This window comes from Heterobasidion irregulare (genome assembly GCF_000320585.1).
Source record: "Heterobasidion irregulare TC 32-1 unplaced genomic scaffold scaffold_04, whole genome shotgun sequence".
NCBI classification, from domain to species: Eukaryota; Fungi; Basidiomycota; class Agaricomycetes; order Russulales; family Bondarzewiaceae; genus Heterobasidion; species Heterobasidion irregulare.
In genome coordinates, this window is record NW_009258200.1 from 1,813,024 (window position 1) to 1,840,003 (window position 26,980).

At 57.5% G+C, this 26,980-nt stretch overlaps 9 protein-coding genes across 9 annotated transcripts; 2 read left to right on the top strand and 7 right to left on the bottom strand.

Annotated features, from left to right (window-relative positions):
• Positions 1-1,551: 1,551 nt before the first annotated feature.
• On the bottom strand, positions 1,552-3,715 carry HETIRDRAFT_417053 (uncharacterized protein; the record flags this gene model as incomplete). The annotated part of the gene is made up of 8 exons (XM_009547038.1): positions 1,552-1,623; positions 1,676-1,702; positions 1,753-1,849; positions 1,900-2,086; positions 2,144-2,307; positions 2,364-3,182; positions 3,239-3,357; positions 3,470-3,715. 8 exons carry the CDS (start codon positions 3,713-3,715, stop codon positions 1,552-1,554), a joined length of 1,731 nt encoding a protein of 576 aa, XP_009545333.1.
• A 629-nt stretch (positions 3,716-4,344) lies between these two features.
• Positions 4,345-5,190, top strand: HETIRDRAFT_450741 (uncharacterized protein; the record flags this gene model as incomplete). Its single annotated transcript, XM_009547039.1, has 5 exons — positions 4,345-4,352; positions 4,405-4,642; positions 4,705-4,729; positions 4,786-4,899; positions 4,958-5,190. 5 exons carry the CDS (start codon positions 4,345-4,347, stop codon positions 5,188-5,190), a joined length of 618 nt encoding a protein of 205 aa, XP_009545334.1.
• A 487-nt stretch (positions 5,191-5,677) lies between these two features.
• HETIRDRAFT_315219 (uncharacterized protein) lies at positions 5,678-8,617 on the bottom strand (the record flags this gene model as incomplete). Its single annotated transcript, XM_009547040.1, has 3 exons — positions 5,678-6,049; positions 6,111-7,191; positions 7,248-8,617. 3 exons carry the CDS (start codon positions 8,615-8,617, stop codon positions 5,678-5,680), a joined length of 2,823 nt encoding a protein of 940 aa, XP_009545335.1.
• A 750-nt stretch (positions 8,618-9,367) lies between these two features.
• Positions 9,368-10,675, bottom strand: HETIRDRAFT_433754 (uncharacterized protein). The gene is made up of 3 exons (XM_009547041.1): positions 10,437-10,675; positions 10,233-10,377; positions 9,368-10,172 (listed from the first exon to the last, which is right to left on the bottom strand). Exon 3 carries the CDS (start codon positions 10,118-10,120, stop codon positions 9,641-9,643), a length of 480 nt encoding a protein of 159 aa, XP_009545336.1. The 5' UTR covers positions 10,121-10,172; positions 10,233-10,377; positions 10,437-10,675; the 3' UTR covers positions 9,368-9,640.
• HETIRDRAFT_417056 (uncharacterized protein) lies at positions 10,342-10,655 on the bottom strand (the record flags this gene model as incomplete). Its single annotated transcript, XM_009547042.1, has 2 exons — positions 10,342-10,377; positions 10,437-10,655. The coding sequence occupies 2 exons, from the start codon at positions 10,653-10,655 to the stop codon at positions 10,342-10,344; spliced, it is 255 nt and encodes an 84-aa protein (XP_009545337.1).
• A 414-nt stretch (positions 10,676-11,089) lies between the features above and the next one.
• HETIRDRAFT_107191 (uncharacterized protein) lies at positions 11,090-11,647 on the bottom strand (the record flags this gene model as incomplete). Its single annotated transcript, XM_009547043.1, has 2 exons — positions 11,090-11,527; positions 11,612-11,647. The coding sequence occupies 2 exons, from the start codon at positions 11,645-11,647 to the stop codon at positions 11,090-11,092; spliced, it is 474 nt and encodes a 157-aa protein (XP_009545338.1).
• Positions 11,648-17,312: 5,665 nt separating this feature from the next.
• HETIRDRAFT_107193 (uncharacterized protein) lies at positions 17,313-19,089 on the top strand (the record flags this gene model as incomplete). Its single annotated transcript, XM_009547044.1, has 7 exons — positions 17,313-17,348; positions 17,425-18,039; positions 18,138-18,203; positions 18,329-18,455; positions 18,542-18,747; positions 18,858-18,954; positions 19,028-19,089. 7 exons carry the CDS (start codon positions 17,313-17,315, stop codon positions 19,087-19,089), a joined length of 1,209 nt encoding a protein of 402 aa, XP_009545339.1.
• Positions 19,090-19,956: 867 nt separating this feature from the next.
• On the bottom strand, positions 19,957-23,785 carry HETIRDRAFT_54628 (uncharacterized protein; the record flags this gene model as incomplete). Its single annotated transcript, XM_009546353.1, has 6 exons — positions 19,957-21,387; positions 21,469-22,350; positions 22,409-22,476; positions 22,527-23,136; positions 23,203-23,335; positions 23,388-23,785. The coding sequence occupies 6 exons, from the start codon at positions 23,783-23,785 to the stop codon at positions 19,957-19,959; spliced, it is 3,522 nt and encodes a 1,173-aa protein (XP_009544648.1).
• Positions 23,786-23,924: 139 nt separating this feature from the next.
• Positions 23,925-25,616, bottom strand: nor1 (NADP-dependent oxidoreductases 1). Its single transcript, XM_009547045.1, has 10 exons — positions 25,311-25,616; positions 25,207-25,255; positions 25,094-25,146; positions 25,017-25,033; positions 24,638-24,959; positions 24,568-24,585; positions 24,438-24,513; positions 24,230-24,385; positions 24,090-24,169; positions 23,925-24,023 (listed from the first exon to the last, which is right to left on the bottom strand). The coding sequence occupies exons 1-9, from the start codon at positions 25,609-25,611 to the stop codon at positions 24,133-24,135; spliced, it is 1,029 nt and encodes a 342-aa protein (XP_009545340.1). The 5' UTR covers positions 25,612-25,616; the 3' UTR covers positions 23,925-24,023; positions 24,090-24,132.
• Between the last annotated feature and the right edge of the window lie 1,364 nt (positions 25,617-26,980).

Sequence of the window (26,980 nt, forward strand, 5' to 3'; positions counted from 1 at the left end):
CGAAGGCAGCACCGTGGCGATCCTCCTCAACCTATGACGCGGTCTCCGGATGACCGTCTCTGACTACAGAGAGGCAACGGCATGTCCGTCGACGCAACAAAATGACAAGGTCGGTTTTCGCACAATTCGGGCTCTTATCCTTGCCCATCTCCATTGGCCTCGAATCCGCTGTCTACTTGTCTCCAAACCACAAGCCATATAGCCACTTCGCCACGCAATCACGGCGGACTTGCGGACTTGACCTTCACCGTCGGATCTTGCGAATAAATGCCAATTGACCACCGACCATTAACGCCTGGGACCTGCAGACTCTTCGTTGCCGTGCCCGACCTAGCCTATCTCCTCTCCTTCTCCGCTCGGCGCTTCCTGGCGCTTGAGGCAAGGCTGACAGGGCCGGATCGCCTTGTATAATAAACATTTGTACGGCTGGCTTGAGTGGTCCGTCGGGCTCCCAAGTCAAGTCACGATAATGCTCGCGCGCGCTGTCGCTATAGTCGCAGATATCCCATGCGGGACCTCTTTTCGTGCTCTCGAACGCATGCAGGTAAGCATCCCTCGACGCCATAGGATCGATCTCCAGCGACGACTGCGCCATTGAGGCTGTGCGCAAGCTCGTCGATTCGATCGTGGTTTGACTGACACGTTCCCCCGTGCCTGCTTGCTGGGTCTCCTCCTTGTCACGATCTCGAACGTTGGACGTGCGAGACGTGTCCTACTAATTCACCAGTCTCTCAACGGAGCGAGGTGTATCTGATGAGGAAGCACCGAGGCGTAAATGGCAGGTGGTCATCGTTACCGATTGCGCTCTTGCCCGCACACTCGTCTTTGGTACACAGTCGAGGAACTGACTCAGGGTGGTACCATATCATATTGATATACGAATATGTTCGACCTCATGCCCAGTGAGAATCCGGTCTAAGAAGAGAAAGTCTGAGCTAAGATTACCTATAGTAGTGACAGCTGTAGACTACCTTAGATGTGGATACAGATTTGAGACGTGGATAGAAAAAAATCTATGCTGATCTACTGCGAGCCAGGTCTACAGATCCTTCCCGACAAAATTTCTCTGCATATGTTATGCTATAATTTTTTTATATTGACCAATATTCCTGTACAGTCCTATCTAGCCACAAAAATTTTTGATCTATCTCTCTGTATGCCTCCATATAAGTGAATTTCTGATATATGATTCTCATTCTATTCATATATATTGCGGTATAGCCCCGCAGATTATGCTATTATCAACTGTCTATCTGTACAGATTGTGATATAGCCTCACATATGCACCATTCATGGTTGCCAATCTATTCGTACATATTGCAACCGAGCCATATGAAATGGCTTTCCTGCTCACCTGCACGACTGTGCATCTTGCAACAGTGCACTGCGCCGCAACACCCAGGACTGAACACAGCGCCGGCGCACATGTGCAGACACGAGCGCCAGCTAGCGAAGGACAAAGGCCAGTGCCAAATGGAAAAAGTAGAGATCTACAGACGAAGGTTAGTATATAGCATGGTAGGAAAAAAATTACATACTATGGGTATCAAGCTAATCCTCTGCCGCCGCTGTCTCCGCCGCCGCCGATGATGATGAATGTGCTGTCATTTTGCTCTTGGATTTCTTAGGTACAAGGAAATTAGTGAAAGCAATAGTAAAGGCGGCAGGCACATACTATTGTTTCTACACGTTTCTTGTATTCCTGTGAAAAGATGTTTTTAGAAGGGAGACATCAAGAGGAAAATAGCTTACTGCTTTAGCAGCCTTAGAGAGACCGTCCCAATAATCACTGAACATTTTTGTCGTTCCGTCAGGATTATCTGCTGCCCAATCACGACCACATATGTTCCTGTGGAGTTGAATTATAAGAGAGTGAGACGGGCAGTAAGTGGTACTTGCCTTGGAGTGATTGCCTTTCCAGCGACAAACCTTCCATTTCGCTTATTTTGTGATTTTGAGCTGATCTGGTCTGTCGAGGTTGTAGAGCCATTGACTAATGCCAATGCTCCTTGCGAGGGGATATTACCTAGCATTTGAGATGCTCCTGATGTCTCGTCTATGTCGTTAGTAGACGGCACAGGCGGTACTGTTGCTGGTCACACATTACGAATTTAAAGTGGTGACAGAAATAAAAGGGACTGACCAAGCATGTCGCCTTTGTCCATTGTTGGACCACTTGATTCAGGTAGAGTACTTTTTGGAGTAGCGGGATGGTGTACCGCCGAGGGCACTATTGGCGGGGCTGCAGATGAGCTAGCTATTAACGTACAGCCATCTTGCTGTTCGGTGTTAGGAACAACATCGTTCCTGAAGATAAGGAAACGGTCAGCACTGCACAGAGAATGAAGAATAAAGATAGATACAAAGGGTCCAGGATTATGATGCGTGCAGACTCAGGATACGCCGCTGTTTGTTGGACCTTGCGCTTCTTGTTTGCGACAACAGGTAGATGACTTTCTTCAGCACTGCGCTTGCGGTCCGTATCCTTCAGTGGTGGCGGTGTAGATGCGTCATTAGCTGGGGCCTCATCGCCAGATACTACATCCTCTTCTTTCTTGACACAGCTGCCAGTCCGCTTCCTCCTTCCCTGCTGCCAAGAGGGATAGTTGTCGATAGCAATCTGAGATGCCTTCCAGCCATTGGCGCACAACCGGAGCTCTGTAAACTGGTAAGCCATCTCGCTTAGGAAGTACTTCAATGCCGTCATGGTCGCCTGGCCCCATGTTGCCGGTGCAAGATTGTGAGCCAACAGCTCCTGAAATATTCGCTTGGCGAATTCACGAATCGCCTTTGCTCGGAAACCATCGATCATATTACCGTTTTCTTCTTCAACATACAACATCCGTACATTGATGCCCTCACGTGCCTTTAATGCTCCCTTTTTGCGAGGGGACTGATTTGGATCTGTGATAGATGTGTCGTGTTTTAGCTTGGCCGTCCACTGCTCTTTCTTCCAGTAGTTCACATGGGGATAATCTTTCTGATTGAGCGTGGCTAGGTCTGGACATGCGATAAGGCGGAGCCGACTAAGGGGTGCAGACTGCAGAGTAGGTGTAAATGATGGGTCGGAAGGAGAAGAAATTGTTGCCGAAGTTGGTAGCGGAAGATTCAGATTCAGAGGCAATGGGTTTGTGACTTGCAAGAGTTCTGGGACGGCACTGCACAGCTGGACAAGGGCAAAACTATAATACAAGTGAAGTCATGCATGCATTCAACACTGTGATGTATGATCACACACCGTAATGTCTCGTTCTCAGCCTTGAGACGGATGTTATTCTGTACCTCCTGAGTATATGCGTGCATATAGTCGGTGCTTGGCGCATTGGCCACACGAGTCCCTGACGAGCGGACCGGAATCTATCAGACAAAGAACAATATGTCAAGCAATGGAAAAATCAAATCAACGATGGCAAAAACAATATTTTAATGCGTGTTGGTGCTGTGGGAGATCAAACGGAGAAGCGCTCACTGGCTGCCGTTCCCAAGACCCCATGCTATGCTCACGCTCATGATGAAAAGAGGAATCTGGACTTATTGTATGCGAGCTATGATGGTCGTCTGACACTGGATGTGAAATCTGTTGCTCGAATAGGATTCTGTGTTGTGGAGGCATTTGAGCTGTTGAAGACATAGTGAAGTTGCTGCTTGGAGGAGCAGGATGGAGCTGCTGAAAATTATTCAGAGGTGATGGGGACTGGGGTGAAAATAAATCCATTCTGTACTATTATTGGAAGGAAGGTCGTGGTCAGAGTCAAGTTGTCGACTTATGTGCAAGTCGAGGCTCGCAAGGGCATCCCAAAACAGGAAGCCCGTGCTGTAGCCAGGTCTATGCTCCTGTATTCTAACCTCGCGCTTACTCATTACCTTCTATCCACCCTTGCCACTGTATTTGCACTCTCGATAATGCATGCATTCAATGAGTCTCACCAAGGCACTGAGATAGTATGCATCACCGAGAGTGCATTGCTCCATTACCATGAAGTGCGGTTGGCTACGTGGATCTGGGCTTGTGGTTGGTACAACAAAGCTTAGGAGCAGCAGTGAGTTCACTCTATCACTTTTCTTGTATTTGCTTAACTTATATTTTCTCCAAGTGTGCATCAGCTCAAACAGAGCAGACTCATTGTTATAGGCATTGCCGTACTGGCGGCGTATATGCAAACTTGTTCGTCGCACACCGCCACCTCATCATTAGCAAGCTCGAAGACAGCAACTTCAACTCGACAAGGGACTCAACGTGCTCTCCTCCATATCCCTCATGTTGTGCAGATGAGTACAAGCAGCGCGTGTTTGACAACGCTGCTGCGGCACACATGCCGCAATTGCCTTGGAGAAGGGATCAGCATGGCGAGGTGAGCGTCGCAGACAGTTTCACGTGTCGAGCACTCCGCACGTCATCCTCAGCCTCTCCGCCCACTTCACGCCCTGCTTCGCAGCGTGCTACAGCGACCCCGACTGTGCCACAGAGCACTTCATGCTGCAGGCCGTGGGCCTTGTCCTGCATGAGATGTACAAGCCCAGCCTTGAGCGGACGCAGGGTTCATGCGTGCTCCCTGCCCTCCCATCCACAGCGCCGCCATCTGACTGCCCGCATTTTCTCCTCAGTGTCACGGAGTGCCACGGGGACCGGGATCGGAGCTTTGTGAATTGTCATTCAGCCGCACCATACTATCGTCGTGTATTCAACGTAGCTCTCGTGTTTAGATGCACATGGGCATCGCCGCGCGCAGTAAGCATTGTGTGTGCACCCCCACCCTCAAATCCACTGACGGCGAGCACTCACAGTGGCCGGCCTTCTCCGATTGCACCGAGAGGAGACCTACCGCCTCCTGCCAGATGCCTCTGCAGAAGATGTCATCGCCTCTGAAGTTGCTAGGCGCACATTCTGGATGATAGCCAGTTCGCCCCGTCTCTCCCTCCCCCCCAAACCGCACTGATGCCCGCCCAAATCCTGCAGGCCAGGACAACCTCCAATCCGCAATGAACACCCCTGCCCCATTCTTGCTGCGCAACATCAGCGCCCTCCTCCCGTGCGACGAGCAGGACTTCGCGCTCGGCAGCGCCCTGCATGCGCGCGAGCCCTCGCGGAGCAACAACTCCACGCTCATAGGCACGCCCTCACGCTCGCTCTTCGCGGTGCTCATACAGGCACACAACCTCCGGGGCCAGGTCACGCACCATGCGTGCTAGTGGGAGAGCAACCTTCCTGAGCACGGGCCTGAAGCGCGCGCTGAGCAAGTGGGTATCAGGTATATGGATGCACATCGCCGACTGGTTACACAGGTTTGTTAGCTTGGCTGAGAGGGTCTCAGTCATTTGTTGCATATGTTCGTGAGAGAGTAGCTCAGGTGTCAGTCATGTGTGTCTTGTCATTAAATTTATATCAGCACTGACGTTGTTGCATCTTCGCAACCTCCCCAAGCGGCATCAGTGGTCGATACGGAATCTGCGTGGGTATAGGGCGTAGTTGCTTGGGCCGCATGCGGCTTGTCTGCTTTGCGTGCAGCACTGAACGTCTCATGACGACAATGTGCAGGAATGTTGGGCACGCACTCGCGCGCGTGAGCCAAGTTGCGGACTCACAATACAGGTTATACAAGGACTTTATTGCACTGAGATTACTATACACCAAATATAACATATTCTTGCAGGCTGATATAGTGTGAGTAAGTATAAATCAATCATCTTCCTCAACTTCTTCAACCACTCCGCCCATCTCGGCAACATCAAGGCCTGGTTTCTCTACCACAAAATAACGATCCTCGAGAGCATGCTCTTCTATTGGTTCATTAGCAACAAGAGCAGTTGGTAAACGGATTTTGTGAGGGATTATCGCAACAATGGCCGTTATGGCCTTGACTTCCACAACAATCAAGCCCTCATCTCCTCGATATTGGCAGGAATAGACCGTGTTTGAGGACATTTGAAGCAGGGTGTTGTCAGGTCTAGTGTAAAGGGACAGTAATGCGAGTCCTCTCTCTTCGTTGTGGACTAGAATTTTGAAGTAAAATTGAACTTCACCAAATTGGAGCTGCCCATTAATCTCCACCTAGTAACACAACATCATGAGTAAGTTCCACAGAAAGCATACGGGGGACTATAAGCTGTACCTTTACATTTCTTGCCATTCGGACTTGCTCAAGGGGCTTCAATTTTTCTTTCCAAGCTGCCCGACCAATTTGACCATTGGGAAGTTGAAGACGAGCCCATCGTGTCACCTGAATATGTCGAGTGTCGTCCTGTATCACCCCTCCAATAGACCGGAAATATCTCTTAATGGCATCCCCTTCACAAGGACGAACAGATCGTGCACAAGTGTCCACTGCCCGAAGAAGAACATAGCCATCTCCAAGATCCTGTGCCCCACGTGGTAGATGATTCTGATCCGGGTCAAGATCTGGGATCATTGCCTTGAGGGCATTGACTTGGGCTCGACGTACACCACGTTGCGAGAGATTAGCAAAGGGGTTTGAATGTTGTCGTATTTCGCTGCCGAGATCACCAATCATTCGTTCCATAGGCCACTGTGTCACATATGCTGCAGGCCCTACACGAATCACCTCCCGCACAAGATGCCCGATGGCATGGATACTCTGCCGGCAGAAGTGAATGCGAGACACCTTTCGCTGATAGTAAATGATCTCATATTCCTCTAGAAATTCAACTAGCATAGTATGAGCTGATCGCAATTGTGCCGCAGTGATGCGACGCTGTTGGATGATCCGGATGCCATAGACCAGCTTGCAAAAGTTCTTCCAGTACTTGTCAGGCAAGACACCATAGAGCAGTGTAGGAGCGAGGCCAAAGATGTACATCAAGAACTCCCAAGCTTTATAGCCACTAGACATCTTCTCTGCTGGGTTCCGAGGCGGTCGATCAAATGATCCAGGAAGATACGGAGTCGCAGCTGCAATTGATTTCCCATGATTTTGCCAAGTCGCCCCTTTCAATGTTGCCCATTCCCAGTCAGTAGCATGGCCATCTAGAGTGCCACGCCAGAGTCCGATGAGCAGCTCAGTGAGATTTAAGGAGACCAGATGCATGAGGTCTGCAGGAAAGCAGCGCGGAATACCGAGATTACGAGGCAGGCCGCTAAAGATACTAGGTTTGCATATGCCGGTTTCAAGGCGGCGTCTCTTGTATTCTGCTTGGTTTTGCGAAGCCGAGACATATGCTAGGTTTTTTTTGTATCTATAATTAGCCAGCAATTAGCAAAGAACGATGTGTATAGTGAATAAATGAATTACCGCTCCTCTGTTTCTTCCGAGGAAGGATAATTTTGGTCAATCTGCCGGAGCGAGTAGTCTTCATGGTCACATCCTACCACATTGTATTCATCCGGTTTCAACCGTGCAGGATAATACTGTGGGGCGCCCGGTTTATGTCGGCCGCGCATTGGACAGTAAAGTCGGCAGCCCTGGGCACCGGTGTGTCCTACGGTTCCACTCAGAATACTCATAGCAGGGGTATCGGCTGTCCCAAAAATTAAAAACAGGAAGGAGAGAATAATTAGATTTAGAGCTGCATCCCAGATTGAAAGCCCTTCGTTCTGGAGAGCTGCAAGATGATGAAAGCCTGGAAAGATGAAAGAGTCAAGATTTTTGGGCTTCGATGGCCCTGGAATGAAACCACCCGGAAAAACATGCTTTTTCTTATACCGAAGGTCGGGAGAATGGTCAAGAAGAATCCAGATGTATATCCAACAGTCAGAGGCTTTCTTCTCGTAGAGCTGAGCACCGTCAATCGAGAAAAGAAGAACCATGTCGTTTGGCCCTATTTTTCCGTCCTGAACAGCATCAAGGTAATCCTTGCCATGATAGATATCTTCCCATGCTTCCATGACGCCGTGAGAATGGCTAAGTTCTTTGAGTATCTGTTCGGTGCAGCGCGCTCGATAACGAGCGCTTGTCGCTCCTTCGGTTGTGCGCCAAAGTGCCTGTAACTGCGGTCCGATAGGAATCGTGTGGAATTCTTGACGCGGAATCTTCAAGTGAGGCTTCAGCTGTTCATACCGAGGCTCATGGCAGATAGGGCAGGTCTCGAGGTCTCTAAATGGGCCAGTGTACGCGATGCAGGTATTTATACACATGTGATGTAGTAACGGGACGATACCACTGAGCTCTGCAACTTGCCGTTTGATGTCATGGTATGAGAGAATACCGCATTCCGGGTTGTATCGTAGAAGTGCAGCACGGACCGCGTGGTAGGTTTGTTCCGAAGCATTGCTGACAGCCAAGAAGATGTCTAGCGAAAGGCGGAGATCAGGGTCCGTGATGTTCAAAGGCTCCTGAGGAGGATGACGCAGACGCTCCAGATCAGCTGGATCGAAATTGTCATCATCGAGAGAAGCTCGTTTGAGAGCATCGATGAACTCTTGGGTGAGGCGGATGTCATCGATGCGGGAAGGATGAGTCTCAGCCGTGTATTCCAGGATGTCCGGCTCTTCATCTACATGTGTATCAAGATCATTTTCCACCGAGATGTCGTCGAGATTTTCGAGATCCTCTGGAAGAGGTGAAGCGAGCTCTTGCGGCGGTGTGGATGGCGCCGCATCACGATCAGAGCCCAGATGGAGCGTCAGCAAAGATGCAAGACCAGGGTGAGGCGGGGGATTCATCTGGGATGAGGGAGATCGTTGTGACTCTAGATGAACATCAAATATCAGATGTGCACGAGATGATTAGTGTCAATGAATCAGAGCGAGTGTTGTGTGTCTCACCAGCGGCAGGCGGCTCAGCCTGGTGTTCAAGATCATATGCGCTATCGGACTGCGGTTCATCCTGTAGATACATGATAAGAATTGGACAATACAAGAGAAGAGAATGGAACATACTGTCTGCAGACGAGCGTGATGGTGTTCGAGTCTTGTGCGCTTGTCAGCGGCACCTGTACTTGCTCCTGGTTCAATGCCTCGCTTAGTGCTCCCTGTCGCGGTGACACTCGCACTCGAAGAGGCTCCAACGAAGGTCTGGAGGGTCTGAGAAAGCCCGGGCTGCCGATACTTGGCATGTCTGTAGTATTGGGCCCGAGATATGGGCTTAGATATCCCTTTGCAGCCTTGTTCACACCCACACCGAAAGACTTGAGGCTCGCGTGGTGCATAGGACGACATAGATGGAAGCAAATGTGAATTGGAGGGCTGAGTGCAACTGAAAACAGCAAAGTCGAGAATGAGCCTTTCCAGAGATCTAGATAGGCTGGAATAGGTACGCTGCTGTCACTCGATCTATTCACACAAATCTGTCCTATCTAGGAATATATTTTGAGACTATTCTTATGTCAGACTACATGGGACTTGTCCATCTTAGACCGGGTTTTCACTGGGCCTCATGTCTTGTCCTCTCAGGCAGGGCGAGCACGCCGTACAGGGCATGACAATAGAGGAGTATTGATCATTGATACAGCTGGTATAATCGTGAGTCGTAGGCTCGTTATATGATGGTACCTATTGTTAGTTCAATGCGGTGACGAAAAGAAAGCGACAATTCGAAAGCTACAACAACTCGAACGCGAAATTAAAACGGTCAGATATCAGAGCAAATCAAACTCCACACCAGGTGAAGGAAAAGAGACGGAAGGAAAAAGATAGAGTCGGTCTATGGTCCAGTGCGTTTCGTTAGCTAGTCCATCGTGAGCGTGATCATGTTGCTTGGCCTCCTTCAAAGGTCGTCCTCGCACCCGGATCCATACTTCTACCTGTAGTACTCGTGCTACCCGTGCTAGTACTCTCTTCCGTTCCTAGATAGATGTCGTGCCGGTAAAAGAGGCGCGTCGGCAACGCGCTGCGGAAGGAACTACATGGGCAGTGAAGACATACCACGTACCGACTGAGCGTGTGCAAGCATGGATGCCCCATGAGCACAGCTACAATGCTCACTGAAGCAAGGACAATGTCGTAGATCGATATGCGGATGGATCTTAGAGACTCGGCGAGGTCATCAAGACATGCAGCGACGGAGGCGATGGCTTCGGCGACGACATTTTGTTTGGGTGGGGTAGGCGCGTGTATGGGGGATAGGGTGGTACCTGAAGGTGCTGCAGGGTCTGTGCTAGAAGGTAGTGTCTCATCGACGCTAGATATGTCATGGGCGTGATAGAGGCTCGTGTGCAAAGGGAGCATCGTTTCTATATTGGTTGGCCGTCGAGGGGTGAGTGTGTTCGAGATGGTGAGACTAACGTTCGTTTAAAACCTTGTCAGGAAACGATGCAAGGGAGGGAACAGGTAGACTGACGTGGTTTCACAAAAGCCGCTCGAGACTTGAGAAGTATGGGCGTTGGAGAGGAAAGTGGTAACGGTCGGCAGACGCTGGCAGGCCCTGCTGACTTGTTGATGTGCGGAGACTACCACGGAGTCTTCCACGGGTGCGTCACGAGCGGCTAGGTTCACATTGGAGTTCTATTAGAGTAACAAGTGGGTGAGTAACAGCACCACGTACCTGGACATATAAGCCGGGAGGGCCTGAAAATGTATCTGCATGTGACAGCTCCACTGAGAATGCACCAAGAACCAGTAGAAGGTAAGATAGCACACCAATAAGCTTCACCTCTCTGTATTGGGCGATGCGGTATTTGACGTCAAGCTGAATGGGATGACATGCCCCTAGCAGGATGAAATTCCAGAGAGTGAGAACCAAGAGGACGCGATGAGAGGCCATGTCGGTATGGGTAGGTTGTAGACTTGAGCCTGAGATTTCGGCATACTATAGTCCCCATTTTATACCCCATCGACTGTCAAAGTGGCATCGAGGGCCTCAACCTCGTGTGCACGGCATCGCCGGCCGTCCGGGCTGTACTCTGTAGTGCAGATTTGAAAGACCACGGCTCGTTTTTGTCGGAGCCATTACGGCCGGGAAAGCCGCGGAAGCTCTACTTATTTATGCTGAGTTGAATACGAAGCACGTCGGAGCGTCAAAACAAGCCACTCTCTGTTAACAGACACCACAGAAAAGTTGATGGGAAGCGTGTATGAGAAATCGTGCGGAGCGGTTGCACACAAGAAAAGGAGCATATTCAGCATGTACAGATATCAGCACAGGTGCGGCGCAGGAGGTGCAACATATACCTAGAGGGATGTATTGTTCCGAGTGTATTATGTGATCCCGCCCCCGGTGATAGCATCAATCTCGATGTGGTGCGAGCATCGTCCGGTCTGTGCAGGGAAACATGATCCCAAGGTGTGTGAGGGCCCAGGGGCAGGGATGCGGTGGCGGATGCGCCCAACTGCAGCCCCGTCCGTCGGCATCATGATCCACGGGTGCGCTGCCAACTTGGCGTCACTGTCACCGTCGCGCGCGCAGGTGCGCCTGTTGCGGGGGTCACAGCGTTCGAGGAAGGCGTCGGTGTCGAAGCTCGTGTATATCGCCATGGGTGATGACAGCGCAGTGACGATGTGCGCACGATACGCTGAGCCCGGGGCTCTGGCCCGCCGCCGTCTCCGAGGCTGTTTGACCCGGAAATCATCGACAGCGTCTGCTGCGGCGAGCCCGAGAAGTCGTAGTTGCTGAGGCAGCCCGACGAGCGCGTGTTGCTAGTGTCGGCGCGAGGTGGTTCATTGCGAGACTTCAAGTCCTGCTGATAAATCTTGATGTGTCCTTGAGGTCAAGCCAGCGACTTCTAATCGGTAAGCGTGATAGTGAAATTGAGACATTCGCTCAAGTGTGTACGGGAGGTAGGAGTAGACGAGCGGTAGGCGGCCAGAATGGCTTGTTTGCCCGCCACAGTCCCGCCACTCCTCGGTGGCGGCGTGTGTATGGCCTCGTTTGGCACCCTCTCGTCTTCAATTCTTCACCCGTACTACTTGTGCACGCTGCCATTAACAACATCCGCTACGCCCTCCACCTCTGTTTATCAGAAAAAATCGCTGCTGCGCGTTTTTCCGCCCTATAGACCATCAGTCTTTGCATTCGAACGCGTACACATCCACCTCGGTTGCGCAGAAACCTGTGGCCATCACATTTATCCTCACCACACCAGCCACCACGCCACCTTCCATTCTTCTTCGCGCTATTCGCAGACCGAGAGCGCACACAGGCGCACATATACTAGCCGCCGAGTCTATCTAGAGCTCTCCTTCTGATACACACAAAAGGTGCACGCTTCTCCACACACGCTCTCGCGCCCCCGTCGTCCTCACCCCACTCAAAAGAACCACCCCGCGCATGCAACCCGCCATCCACGCGCATCACTCGGGTGCTGACGACGACGATGACCACGATAACGATGACGGCTCCCTCTTCGGCTCCCCCCCGCCGTCCCCGCCCAGAGGTAGGTCGCCGCAGCTCGCGCTCCCCACCGGGCCGCCGCGCGCTGCTGAAAATGTGGGGACCATTGCACTTCCTGGTTCCCAAGCCCATTCTGAACTTCCCCTCACTCCGGCAGCGTTGCTCCTGAGTAGCCTCCCCCCGCGCCCGCCACCCCCACCTCCACAGTCACAATCACAATCGCGATCGCGATCGCACCCACACTCGCACCCGCACCCGCACCCGCACTCGCACCTTACAGCAGCAGCAGCAGCAGCCTCGACCTCCTCCCCCCCGCCCCGCCCACTCCCCAAAAAGGCACGGCCGCAAAAAGCAGCGCGCGCGCGCACCCGCGGCGCCACCGCGCCCGCCCCGCGCCCGCCGCCGCCGCCGATCCCGCTCCCAGAGCCCGGCGAGCGCGCGCCCGCGCACTTCCTGCGGAACCAGCAGGCGCTGCTCGGCCTCGCGGGGCTCGTCGCCGGCGTGCACCCGCGCCGCCTCGCGCCCGCCGCGCGCGGGTCCGCGGCGCACAACCCGATCGTGCTGGACGACGACGCCGCGCACGCGCACGCGCCCGCGTCGCGCGGGGGGGCCGCAGCAGCGGGAGTGGGAGTGGCTCTGGACGTGGGCGCGGGCGCGGTGGGCGAGCGGCAGCGCATCGGGCGGCGGCCGCTCGCGCTCGACCCTGCGCAGCTGCCGCCGCCGTCGGCGACGGCGGTGCTGGCGGCGCTCGCGCGCCAGAAAGACGTGTTTCCCGTGCTGGAGTCGCTGCTGCGGCTCGTGGAGAGCTTCGGGGCCGGGCGGCGCGCGGTGTTTGTGACTGGCGAGCAGCAGGCGCCCGCTCAGCCGCCCCTGCCGCCGCCGCCGCCGCACCGCGCGTGGAGCCAGCCGCAGCTGCAGGGTCAGACGTACCCGCACCTGCATTTCCCGTCGCACCCCTCGTGGCCGCGCGCCCACCCGCCTCCGGCGCCATCGCAGCCCACACAGCCCACACAGACGCCACAGGCGATGCCAACGACGCAGACGACGCGGCGGTCCGTGCACCGCACGCCGGTGCCGAAGCGGCGGCGGCTGAGCCGCGTGCCGGCGGGGGCGGCGGACTGGGACGTGCCGTACCCGTTTGAGAGCGGGGAGGGCCCCGAGGCGTACCGCGCGCGGTGGGCGCGGGAGCGGTTCCGGCGGCTTGTGGCGCAGCTGGTGGGGTTCGTGCGGGAGGCGGTGCGGGCGGCGGCGGTGAGGGCGTATGTGAGGGAGGGGGGGAGGGGGGTGCTGGAGCCGGAGCCGGAGCCGGAGGTAGAGGCAGAGGCAGAGGCAGAGGCGGTGGGAGAGGAAGGGCGGGGACGGGAGCAGGGACAGGGACAGGAACGGCAACAGGAGAGGGAGGTCGCGCTGACGGACGAGGACGAGATCGTGCGGAATTTGGAGTTGGCGGGCGCCGTGCCCGGCGACGCGACTGCATCGTTCGGGACGAACACGGAGCCGGAGACGACGCCGTTCGACCAGCTGCTGGCGTCCCTCTTTGGCACCTCCTCGGCACCTTCGCCGTCCATGGGCGGGTTCCCGCCTTTGGGGCCTGATTCCGCGCCCGCACCCGCGCTTGCGTCTCAGCCGCCGCCGCCGCCGCCGCCGTTCCTGGATCACATGCACGATCAGAGTGCGGGAGGAGACGCGGACGCGATCTCGGCCGACTTTGAGCGGTTTTTGGCGATGCTGAACGGCGCGGACTTGTCTGCGCTGACGTTTCCGGCCGTGGATGGGCAGGGCGGCGGCGGTGGGGACGGGTTCGGAGGTGGGGAGTTTGGCGCGGATTTTGTGGATGGGGCGGGGTGGGGGGTGGAGTTTGGGGAGCTGGAGCAGACGCAGACGCAGACGCAGACGCAGCAACGGCAACAGCAGCAGGAGCAGGGGATGTGGTCGTGGCCGGCGCCCGAGACTGGGTTTGGGTCTGCTGGGGCGGGGGCGGGGGCGGGGGCGGGGGCGGGGATGGAGGGCGGAGGTGGGGGGCTCGTTGGGGACGAGATGATCGATCCGATATTGAGGGCGCTGTCGCAGCCCGCGGGGGGTGCGCCGTGCGGGGATTTTGAGATGGAGCTCGGGACGGGCGCGATGGAGGTGGATCCTGTGGGCGTGGGCGTGGGCGTGGGCGCGGGCGTGGGCGCGGGCGCGGGCGTGGGCGCGGGCGTGGGCGTGGGCACGGAGGGGGCGCGCGGGGGGTGGGGCTCGGTGCGGGCGGGGTCGAGCTCGGGGTCGAGCGCGAGCGGGGGCGGGGAGTCGGACGGGCGGCTGTGGACGCCGACGTCGGTGGGGACGGCGGAGACGGAGGCGGAGGCGCCGTGCGCGTCTGTGATCGGTGAGTCGTTCGGGTTGCTGAGTGGTGGTGTTCGATTCTTATTTTATTTTATTTTATTCGTGCAGGTGGAGACGCGACTGTGGCCACGAGCACGAGCTGTGCGGCTGACCCGTCTGCGCTGACGTCGACGGCGCTGCTGCTGTCTGTGCTGGACCCGCGTGTGCTGGCGCAGCACGCGCACGCGGGTGGGCGGGGGCAGAACAAGGCGTCGACGCTGCGGCGGGCGCGGGAGCGGCGGGTGCAGGTGGCTGCGGAGCTGGAGCGGGCGCGGGTGGAGCTGTGGGAGACGACGATGGAGATGGGGGCGCTGGGGTTCCTGGCGAAGGACGGCTGAGGGCGGGTATCGAGGACACTGTTGTAGCTTGCATTATATTTTTGGACACGCGCGATCGACGGGTGAGACGAAGGCGTTTGGGATTGATTGGGTGCGGCGCTAGGGGACGGTGCAGGCGCGGCTGCCTCGCGTCGGGACCCCGGGTGCGGGTGCCGCGCGGCGGGGCCGGGGACCGTGCGTCGGTGAACGGCGGCGGTGGCGGCGGTGGCGGCGAGGTGTGCGTCGTGCGTCGTGCGTCGTGCGTAGAAGAGGTGCGGGCTTACTGGCGCGTGTGCGGTGCAGGGACGGGAAGCGCGAGGAGAAGAAGGGACGGAGGGGTGGCAACGGGGGTCCCGGGGTCCTGTGTGGGAGCACAGACCCTCTGCAGGGACTGGACGGCGACGCTGCCAGCGCCATCGCTGCTCTGTCTGTCCCCCTCGCTGCACCCGCCGTCGTCCCCTCTGCCGTCGACGCGCACGCTCGTCCTCGCCCACACTCCGTCGCTGCCCCCGGCCCCGCTCCTCGCCTTGCTCTTTCCTTCTCTCTTGCTCCTTCCTTCTCTTTCTCGCCTCTCTCCTCTCTTCTCTCTCCTCTCGTCTCTCTCCTATCGTCTCTCGTCTCCTCGCTCTCGCTCTCGCTCTCCGTCTCCGTCTGTGCCCAGTCTCCCGCGAATCCCCCGTCGTTTCCTGTCCCCGCCCCGAGATGGCCACGCCCTCCGTGCGACCGCAGAAGCACCCAAAGAAACCAAACGACACAGGCCCCCGGTGCGCCTCTGCCCCCCCTTGCCCTCTGCCCGCCCCTCGCACTGACCCCTGTCTGATCGCCAGCCGCCCAGCGTGGGGCAACCGCCCCTTCTCCCCCGCCGCCAACAACAACAACAACAACCGCCTCCCGCCCTCGTCCCCCGCCCCCTCCGCGCCTCCCGCCCCGGCCGCCTTCCCCCCGCTCCCGCCCCCCACCGCCGGCGCCCCGTCCACGCTCCCACGCCCCCACGATAAGACCCTCCAAGCCCTCACAGGCCTCACCGTACGTCTCCTCCCCTCCCCTCCCCTGCCCCCGCCCCCCGCGCGCTCTCATCACCCCCGCCTCCCTCGCCAGGGCACCACCATCACCCTCACCACAAAGTCCGGCCAGCGCTACGAGGGCGTCGTCGCTTCCACCGCAGCAGAGGGCGACACCAGCGGCGTCACCCTCCGCGACGTCAGGGACATCTCCGTCCCCGGCGCACCCATCAAGGACGCCCTCTTCGTCGCCGCCACAAACTTTGACTCCTGGGCCTCCGGCCCCGCAGATGCCCGCGCACCCAGCACGGCCCCCACCAACGGCGACGGTACCATCCTCTCCCCACTTATTTCGCCCTCGAACACTCCCCCCCCGCTGACCCGATCCCGGTCCCACAGCGTTCAAAACAGACACCGATATCTCACAAAAGGCACCTGCGCGCCGCGAGCGCGACCTCCAGGCCTGGGCCGACGACGTCCCCCCGGGCATGAGCACACCCACCTTTGGCCCGCCCTCGTCCGCCACCCACCATCCCTCCTCCGCCGTCGGTGCCGCCACCGCCGGCGCCACCCCCACCGCGGCGCAGGGCGCCCAGGGCCGCGGCGGGCACCACGACGACATCACCTTTGGCGCGGGCGCGACGGGCGCACACGCCCAGGGCTGGGACCAGTTTGCCGCCAACGAGCAGCTCTTCGGCGTCCGCACCCAGTTCGACGAGGACGCGTACACCACCCGCATCGACCGCACCCGCGCCGACTTTAAGGAGCGCGAGCGCCGCGCCGCCGCCATCGCCAGCGAGATCAGCTCGGTGCGTCTGTCCCCTTTGCGTCCTCATCGGCACGCCGCTCACGTGTCCGCGCGCGCGCACGCACGCACACAGTCGGCCACGAACAACCCGCACATCGCCGAGGAGCGCGTGATGAACAACGTCGACGGCGCCGGCGCCGACGAGGAAGACAGGTATGGCGCCGTCGTGCGCAGCAGCAACGCCTACGTCCCGCCCGGCGCGCGCAAGCAGGCCCCCGGCTCCGCGCCGCCCAACGGCCCCGCCGCCGTTACTAAGCCCGCCGCGCCCGACCTCCCGCGCGTCGCGGTCAACGCGCCCGACGGCTCCGCGCTCTCGCCGCGCGTGCAGACCCCCGTGTCGTCCGGCTCCGGCTCCGGCTCGGCCTCGGGAGCCGCGGGTACGTCCAAGGCGCCGTCCCCCGCGCCGACGGCCGCGAACAGCAAGGTGCGTCGACGCCCGCGGCGCCTCGTGGGGGGACGAGCTGATTTTTTTTTTTTTTTTTGCGTGCGCGCACAGCCCGCGGCGGACCCGCTGCCCGCGTTCCGCGACTTTGTGACGAACGAGAAGCAGCGCCTGACGCAGAAGCGCCAGGCGCTGGTCAAGAACGAGCGCGACAAGCGCATGGCGGAGCTGCTGCGCTTCAGCCAGAGCTTCAAGGTGCGTCTCCCCCTCTCCGCCTCGCGCCCTGCGTTGCCCCCGTGCCAACCTCCCCCCGCCCGACCCCGCGCCGCAGCTCAACAAGCCCATCCCGGACGACCTCGTCTCCATCCTCGCCAAGGACGAAGACAAGCAGCGCCAGATCCGCGAAAAGTCCTCCCGCGACGCCGCCTCGGCCCAGGCCCGCGCCATCGGCGTCACCTCCACCACCGCCGCCCTCCTCGGCCCCGGCGCCGCTCCGCACGCCCACGCCCACGGTGCCGCGCCCGCCGTCCCCGCGAGCGCGACCGTCAAGGCGCTCGCGTCCGCCAAGCACGCCGCTGCCGCCGTCGGCGCGAGCGCGAGCGCCGGATCGGCGCTGGGCAAGGCTGGAGATGGCGCGACGGGGAAGGCGCAGCAGCAGGCCGTTGGTAAGAGCGGCAGGATCAGCATGGTCATACAGCCGATCCCGCCGTTCAAGGGCCCCCGCTCGGGGAAGCACGGCGGCGCGGGCGATAAGGCGGGCGCTGTGGGCTCGTCTGCGGCGTTGGGTGCGTCTGCGTCTGCTGTGGCGGGAGTGAAGAGCGCCGGCGCGAGTGCGAGCGCGAGCGCGCAGGCGCAGGCGCAGGCTCAGGCGCAGGCGCATGCGAATAGGCTCAACGTGAACGCGTCGTCGTTCAGGCCGAATCCGAAGGCGGTGGCGTTTATGCCCGTGAGTGGTCCTCGGCGCGTTCGTGTGCTCGTGTGCGCTGATCACCGTCGTCGTGTTGTTGTTGTTGTTGTTTGCGCGCGCGCGCGCGCGGCTCGCAGTCGTCGCCCAATGCGGTGAGCCCGTCGACGGCGGCGACCGCGTCGCCCAAGGGCAAGTCCGACAGCGTGCGTCTGCCTGTTTTTTTTTTTTTTTTGCCGTGGCCGTGGCCGTGTTTTCTCGAGAGCTCGGCGGGCGCTGACGTGTCGCTCGTCTCGTTCGTCGCTTTCCGTCGCGGTGGTGGCCGCTGCAGGCCGCAAACGCGCCGGCGACGCCGAACCCGTTCTTCGGCGCGCGCCCGCTCAAGAAGCAGCCCGTGCACGTCAAGGACGATTTTAACCCGTTCAAGTATAACAAGGTCGCGGACGCGTCTGCTATCAGTGCGTGCATTCCCCTCTCGCGCGCCCCCTCCTCGCTCGCTCGCTAACTCACGCCCCGCCCGCACTCGCCCGCGTGCGCCGCGCAGACTCCATATGGCCGTACCAGGGCAAGCGCTACTCGCAGATGTTCATGCCCTTGCAGATGCCGCCCCAGCAGCACTCGCCGCACATGCCCCCGCCCGGGCCCGTCCCGCCCATGCCCCCGCCGCCGTCGTACGAGGAAGACTCGGCCGCGCAGGCCGCCGCGCGCGGATACGTCTACGCGTACCCGCCCTACGGGTACCCCGGCCAGGTGCGTCCCCCTTCTTCCCCCCGCGGCGCCGGGCGCCCCGCCCGCTCGTCCGTCCCCCGCCCCCCGCGTGCTGACGAGAACGACTTGGCCGTGCCGCGTCCGTGCCGCAGCCCATGATGCCAGGGATGGTGCCCCCGCCGCCCGGCGCGTACATGCAGGGCCCGTTCATGCAGCCGATGCACTACCCGCCTTCCATGCCCCCCAACGGTAAGCCCCGGCGCGAGCCTTCCTCCCCCGCGTCGTCGTCCCTGATCACATTCTGATCCACTCCCGCCCCCAGCGATGTACGCGTCCCCACAGATGGGCCAGATGCCTCGTACGTCCTCCGTCCTCCCGCTTTAGCTTCGCCCGGGGCCCGCGCGCTGACCTCTGCCCACAGCGCCCCAAGCCTACATGCACCCGCCCCCGCCGCCGGGCTCGTACGGCCCCCCGCCCAACGGCGGCGGCGGCCCGCGCCCGTCGATGCCGCCGACGCCGATCCCCGCGCCCGCGCACCCGTACTACCACCAGAGCCCACAGCGTACGATGCTTCCTCCTCCCCCACCCCCCCTGCTAGACCCGTATCTGAGCGGCAAAGTGTTCACGCCGCCGCCCGCCTCCTCCCTCACAGTGCAGCACGCCGTGCCGTACCCGATGATGATGCCCCCGCCCCCGCCCGGCCCCGGGCAGCAGGGCCTCCCGCCGCCGCATGGGTACGACGCGGGCCCGCAGCAGCAGATGGGCGGCATCGGGCACGCGTGAGGGGGCGCGTGCGCAGAGAGGGGGCGGGGCGTGGGGGTTAGGTCTGTGGAGGCGGGCGGTCGGTCGGTCGCGTGCGGTCTGTTCGTGTGGGGTCGGTCACGTGATGGTGTAGTGTTGTCGCTCCTCTCTTTCGGTTTTTTCTTTTCATTCTTCGCGTGTTGGCTTGCGAGCCCCGGCGCGTTCCCTCGGGGCGCGCGGGCGCGGTGTTGTGTCACTATGTGCGGTACATACACAGGCTTTGCTGCGTTTTTTTTTTACCCTCCCCAAGGGCCGAGCGCGATGTCGATGATGTACCTAGGTCGTCTTTTGCGTTCAATCTGTCGTCGGTGTTGGCACGCGAACGGTGCACGGTCGTGGTTTCGCAAAGAGCGAGGACAACAGCAAAAAAAAGAACGGTACAGGGTTAAAAATAGCGTGACGAGGCTCCTCGTCTCTATGGTATGCCGTAGGGTATGCACGACGCGCGCGTCACTCTCCCCTCATCACCGCGAGCTCGACCTTCTTGAGGAGGCCCTTGAGCGTGTTGCTGCTCCGGTTGCAGTTGGCCTGCAGCCACGCCTCGAGGTCGACGCGCACGCGCGCGAGCGCGTCGGGCACGGGCAGGCGCCCGTCGGGGTGCACCGCGCACGGGTTGAGCAGCACGTCGAACAGCCGCGTCCAGAGGTCCGTCTGCCAGTAGCGCTTGAACGGCGTCGCGAGCTTGCACGTGCCCGGCGGTGCGCCGGGCACGGGCGCGACGGACGCGGCCTCGATGTACTTGCCGTAGAGCATGCAGTACACGATCCCCGCGAGCCCAAAGTAGTCCGCCTGGTACGTCCACGGCCGCCCCGCGCGCATCTCGGCGCAGTCGCGCGCGTCCGTCGGCCACTCGGCGACGAACGTCTGCCCGGGGGGGAACATGCGCGCGTCGATCGCGCGCCCAAAGTCGATCAGCCGGATGCCCTTGTGCGCCCACCCGCCCCCACCGGCGGGGTCGTACGTCCCGGACCACGCGGCGACGCCTGCGCCGGGCACGGTGTCGAGCCGCAGGAGGCAGTTGTCGATCTTGAGGTCGCCGTGGATGAAGCCTGCCGCGTGCAGGCCCTCGATCAGGCGCAGGAGCTCGATCGTGAAGAAGGCGACGAGGAGCTCGTCCAGGCACGCGCCCTGCTGCGAGATGCCGGCCGTGTTGGCGCGGTTGATGATCTCGAGCAGGGTGCCCTGCGTGCACAGGTCGAGGACGAGGAAGCTCTCGTCTTTGAACGCGTGCAGCGCGCGGGGCTGGATGATCGACGTGCGCAATCGCTCGGGGAGCGTCTTGTGGACCTTGCGCAGGACGTGGAACTCCCATAGGTTCCGTGGCTTGACGACTTTGAGAGCTACCTTGTCCTTCCCTTCCTCGTCCTCGTCCTCGCCCTCGTCGTCCAGGTCGTCGTCCTCGTCGTCGCTGCCGTCAGGTTCAGGCTTGGAGGTCACGTCCTTTGCTGCAAACACGGCCCCAAAACCACCTTCGCCCACCTTCTCGTACACCTGAAACCGCTGCTGCCCAAGGTTTACAGGGAAGTAGTGAGGGCCGTCGGCGGAGCGGCTGCTAGTATTGCCACTCGTTCGTCTGGCGTTCTTCCGACCGAACTTCTGGAGTCCTTCGAGTAGCCCGATCTCTTGACGGGGAAAGTTGAAATAAGCAGGATCCTGATCGGCTGGCAAGAGGGATAACAAGGTGGCGATGATCTGCGGATCGAATGGATTGCACGGATTCGGCGGTTTAAATGACGACACCAGAGCGAGAGAATCAGATAGACTGAGGGTTTCGGTCCTCTCTTCGATATACATCGAAGACGAAGCGCCGAGTCCGGCAGATTGAAGCATTCCAACGGAGATGGTATGGCCGTCGGACACGCGAAATGGGCGCGGCCGGGGCTCGTCGAAGGATCCAAGATGTGAGTGCTCGTCGATGTCCCCATATTCCTCCTGTGGAGAAGGAGCGTGAGCTTGAAACACAGAACGTCCAGTGTTCCGGGTGTTTTCCTCCTCCTCTCGCAATTCAGCCGCCAAACGCTCGGCATTCTCGATGGCCAACGATTGCACAAAACCCTTGTCAACGGGCCCTGTGTGTTCAGCAAAAGCCGATGTTCGACTGGTGGACGTGTATTCAAACGTCCGCTCGGTGATGGGTGTCATGACATTGAACTGCCCGAATCGGCCGCCCAGAGGTGTTCGATGTGCCTTCAGGTCGGTGTGAGATTCATCCTCGTAGCCATATTCCATCTCCGCGGGATCGACTGAGGCATTCTGCTCTAATTCTTCGTGGCTTTCATACGCTTCACTTTCATCATAATCAATGATACTGTCCTCCTCGTGCTCGTGTACTTCCGCCTCCTCGGGAGCAAATGCCCGTAGTGGTGGACGTTCGCCAAGAATCTGGCGGCGAGGAGGGGCGGCGTTTTCAGAATCGATAAAGGGCTTAAAGCCAACCGATCTGGGCGGTGGTGGAGGAATCTCGTTCTCATCCTCTGCAGGCTGGCTGAATACCCTGAACGGCTGAGCGTTGGAAAACGGCGTGAATTTTGCGGGTTGTGAAGCGTTGATCCCCGCGTTCTCAGGCTCTTCAACGGCACTGAAAACGCTGGTCTCTGGGTGCGGCTGAAATACGGGTTCCTCTCTTTCGTCAGAAAAGACGTTAGAGATGGGCTTGCGGTCGAATCTGGAACGAGGAGTAGAGTTTTGCGAGAGTGCAGGGCCCAGAGCATTCTCGCCCGTTTTCGGTTTGAGGATAGACCCTCGTGCGATGCCAAACTCTTTGCTCCCCAGTGCCTTGCGGCCGTTATCGGACTCCACAGTCGGGGTCTTCTGAGCTAGATCGGCGTCCACGAAAGGCTTAAACTACAGAAAGAGGGTTACTTCGGAAGGCAAACCTGGTGCAGGTCGCAAGTCAGCATACCTTCGCAGGGCCAGGAGTAGCATTCTCTTTCCGGTTCATATTCTCGTCGACAAATGGCCTGAATGCGACTAGAAACAGATCAGTTGCACGTTGGTCACAACCGAAAATGTATGCTTACCGGGCGTCTTGACGCCCTGTACCGCATTTTCGTTGTTCATCATCGGCCGACCGTGTGGAAGCAACGAAGCCATCGGAGTAATAGGCTCGATTTTGCGGACTGGAGCATGCTTGCTCCCCGGCATCGTCGCAAACCGCATGGACTTTTCCGGAGAGTTGTACATCCCAAAGACGTCGGCAAGCGCCTCCTTTGTGTTGATCGTCACAGTGGGCTCGGCCGTCATAAGACTCTTTCGACCAGTGGAAGTGTAGACGCGGCTAGACTTCGTACCGTCGTCATTAAAGTTGACGCGTGCAGATGAGCCCGCGTAACGGGTCATTTCAGATGGCGGCGGTGGGCCCCATTTCTTGCCTAGAAGGCCCATAGAACGAGCGCGCGCCTCATGAATGCTGTATTCCATGGCATCCTCCGTGAATAACAGCGAAAGGTCGAAACGCAACTTCTCCGGTCGTTTTCCCGGCACTGGAGGCGCGAGCATGGGGGCATATCGATCATGGGCAGCAGATGAGGAAGAAACAGAGGGGAGGGAGGATGATGATGATATAGTCGCCGATGAGACAGAGCGTGGAAGGCTCGCAGCAGCCGCCTTCGGATGGGGTGTGTCGTGATTCTTGAGAGGGTGGCGTCGCAAGACCTCTGCTTCTGGAGTACCTTTGATTTTCGGAAGAGAGAGAACAGGGAGAGGAGCGGGCGTCGGTGGCTTCGTAGAGGTTCTCTGACGAAATTGGTCATAGCGCTTTTTGAGCCTTTCCGTAGGACGCGCTTTACGCTGTATACCAGCTCGATAAACTTCTTCGGCTGCTGGGTAGCTGCACTGATCTGAACATAACGTCAACCAGCCGTAGTCGACAACGCACTTACCGATTGTCCCTTTCTAATACAAGAGCGTACTCTTCGTATAGCTGCGCATACACAGTGCCGATTCCTCGAGATAACAGAAATTTGAAAACAACACCAGGTTTGTCCACCAGAGATGCATACATAGACCACATTTTGAAGTATCGCAAGTCGCCTTTGTAGCTCGCATCATCCTTAAACCTCCTCGTCGCTTCTTCCAATAGTTCCAACAGTCCAGAAGAGCCGATGTATTCCGGTGGATACTTGTCGAACGTCCATTTCACGAATTGGTCGTACAGCGCGAGCGGGTCATCCGCCTCATCAATGTCGGCTCTGATTTGCGTCCGAAGGCGAGTACTTTCTTCTGATAGCTGTTGAAGATGTTCAGGATGTGCTGATGACGACGAGGACAGCGCTGCCATAACATGCGGCGCCGTCGTGACTTTCTTGCGAAGAGTTGAACTTTGTTTTGCCTTGTTGACGCGTCTCGCTCGCGTCGCGTTCAATGTAATCACGTGTGCAACACAACTCTTTCTTCGAGAGCAATATCCAAGCATACAAGATCATTTTGCTTGTTACGAGTCATTTGAAGTGCGATCAAGAAGTTAAATTAGATGCAGCCAAAAAGTCTCATCCAAGAAAGAAGCCTATCCTCGAGATCTACATGGGACATTTACCGAAGTCAAATGTTTGACGTCAGACTTTTGAACGTTGGTGGCTACCCACTGACGAGTCCCTCGCCCCGGGTAAGTACATTTCAATCAAATGTTCAGAGCTTCGCAGACGGCCCCGAGACGTGAATGACTCTGGAAAAGGCATCGCTTACATATGAGTAAAGCAAAACTCCAAGATGACTCAAAACGCACAGTTTCCCCGTGTTTCCACCATTAAAGAGCATCGGAAGAGCTTTTGGCGCGTTCTCGAGGCCTTCTACGATGTGGAACTTGCGCTTAAGGGAACCATCGGCCAACCAGCCAGCGATTACTTCCCTTGCAGCAGCGTATTGAGGTGCGTAATCCAGGCTGTGGGCGCGAGTCAACAATCAGGCTTGAAAGTACAAAATGAATTGGTTACATGATCAATCCTTGGAGTTTTGCGCGTTGAGTGATGATGTTCATATATGACGTGAGGCCCTTGGGTTTTGCATTGTCTGCAAAATGGGTACATCAGTGGGATGTTTGCTATAAATGCAAAAAAGTCATACTGTAATCCGAAATAGCACCTAAGCGAGCAACATGAGCAGACGACACGCATTCGAATACGGAATAACATACCACAGAGTACAATTCTAGCATGCTGCTTCAGCCGAGTCAAGGCGAAGTTCAAGATATCACCCCCGACATTGTCGAAGAATACATCGAGGTAATCCACGGCATCGACAAATTCTTTGTGGAATGTGGGGCTCTTGTAGTTGAGCGCCTTGTCAACGCCAAGCTCCTTTTCAAGCCATCGACATTTTTCGTCCGTTCCAGCAATGGCGATCACCTTCGCGCCTTGTCGCTTTCCGATTTGGCAGGCAATGGAACCGACAGCCCCGGCCGCGCCTGAGACGACCATTATCTCGCCTGGCTTGACCTTGGCGATGTCATCGAGACCCTGACCCGAGCATGGTCATCAGATGCTGAAATCGGAACAAAGGCAGGATATGCGCACAAAGTAAGCGGTCAAGCCTGATGATCGGATCATGTTATTCTGGTCTTCGATTGCATATCACTTATTTATACACGAACCTGTGTATCCGAGAGGACCCAGAAAATCCAGCGCCTGTGCACCAGGCGGTAAACTTTCGCATTCAAGGAGTTCATGAAGCACCATTTTTGATGCAATTTGTTTCAATACTCACTGAATCGGTGTGACGTCCTTCTCGCTCAGCACCGCATACTCGGCCCAGCCTATTGATCATTTCTCAGCTTCAAACGAACAATACATGGGGGCATGGAGACTTACCAGGTACACATGCAACAAGCTGCCCGGACGGCAGTTTAGAGCCCTCTCCCGCTTCCACGATAGTCGCGAGACCAGCAGCGCGCATGGTCTCTCCAATTTGCACTGGTGGTAGATACCCTCGCTTGTCGTTCAACCAAGCACGCATGGATGGATCGGTGGAAAGCCATGTCGTCTTTACGAGCACCTGGCCAGTCGCAGGTTTCAAGTCGAACGGAACACTCTCCTGCCGAAATGTGTTGGCGTCGATGTCGCTCACGGGTCTCTCATTGAGGACGATGCGAGTGTAGTGAGATGGGCTCATGCTGTATCTTTGAGATGATGTATGTGATGGGGTGGTCGTGGTCTTATAAGAGCAGCTTCCGGCACAGCGTGTCCAGGAAATCCGGTACAACAATTGTTTCGCAGTTGGGATCCCGCGGGACAGTTTTCGCCGGGTAGTTGAATGGCGGTGCCGGGGTAATCACAAGATTGGGGTGTACTCACAGAACAACATGTAAAACCCTTTGAAAAGCGATCTTATACGATGTTCGGAATTGATATGTCAGTGGTTGTGCGTCGAATTACCCTCACGAAGTAGCTTGTACCTCAAATTCAAAGGTGAAGGTGAGGAAGATGAACCAACATTGGTGCCTGATGTCGGCGAGGCTGAAGGCTGTAAGTACATCGTGATCAAGATGATCAAATGCATGTTGTTCGGTGTCACATGTACTGCCTCTCAAGACGATGACTGACGAATGGCGGCTACTGTAACTGGTCTAGATCTCCATATATCTCCGGCGCCGCTATACAACAGAACGATAATGGCAACATCTAGTCTCAAAGGCAGACACAAAATTCAAGGACCTCTTTCCGGTACTTGAATTTCTCAACCTATGTGAACTTGATTGTTGCGAGTCATCTGCCAGCAGCAAGGTGCGTTCAGGGTCTCAGTTTACACTACGCCGTTGAAATATCAGAGTTGATGAGCACCGGGCCCAGCTGAAGGCCTTGATACCTGGTCGTATACAGGCAGATCCGCTATGACCACAGCCTTTATGCTTCGAGGATTAGCCCTCTCATCATGATCATGTTGCAGACACCTTTCGATCTTGCATCAACACGCTATCGTTACCGTCAATCACAGCAAGATCGTTTCGAGGGCCCAATCGCAGTCCAACCACTCGTCGTTCTAAGTTGGAGTGCAAGGACGGTCTGGGAGGGTCTGGGCCGCAAGCTGAAGCGGTTCGCGATCGCCCGTAACGAGTCACTGATAAGTCCTGTCTGACGAAAATATGCATGGGCCACGAGGCGGCAGCCGCTTCTCCTCCTGTCCTAAACTTTGCGCTTGCATCCTTCCAAAGTTCTTCCAATCGCGATACATATCATATTGCATTTTCACGCTTGGACAGGCTTGGACTTGCCGCACGACTGTCATTGTTTGTGGGATTCTCTCTTCGAGGAGCACAAGATGGCCAGCAAACGCATCATCAACTGGAAGAGCGCAGATGTAGGCAGATGTATAGGTCGACCATATCTTCATGCTCTAATGATTGTCCTCTTTGCTAGAGCTTGATAGACGTTTTATACATTGAGATGCTCAGCAGGATCTGGCAGAATAATTATCTGTAAAGCCTGTCGCTCAATATTGCGCTATCAAGATGCGTAATCTGTCTATCTCATCATCGCCTACT

Excerpts from the sequence above, each read along its gene's own strand:
- HETIRDRAFT_433754 (XM_009547041.1), bottom strand. The coding sequence starts at position 10,120 with ATGCTCCCTTTGCACACGAGCCTCTATCACGCCCATGACATATCTAGC.
- nor1 (XM_009547045.1), bottom strand. The coding sequence starts at position 25,611 with ATGAGCCCATCTCACTACACTCGCATCGTCCTCAATGAGAGACCCGTG. Across the intron at positions 25,256-25,310 it reads GCTTGTTGCATGTGTACCTG|GCTGGGCCGAGTATGCGGTG; the intron begins GTAAGTCTCCAT and ends AATGATCAATAG. Across the intron at positions 24,170-24,229 it reads GGTGGAAACACGGGGAAACT|AGTCATTCACGTCTCGGGGC; the intron begins GTGCGTTTTGAG and ends TGCCTTTTCCAG.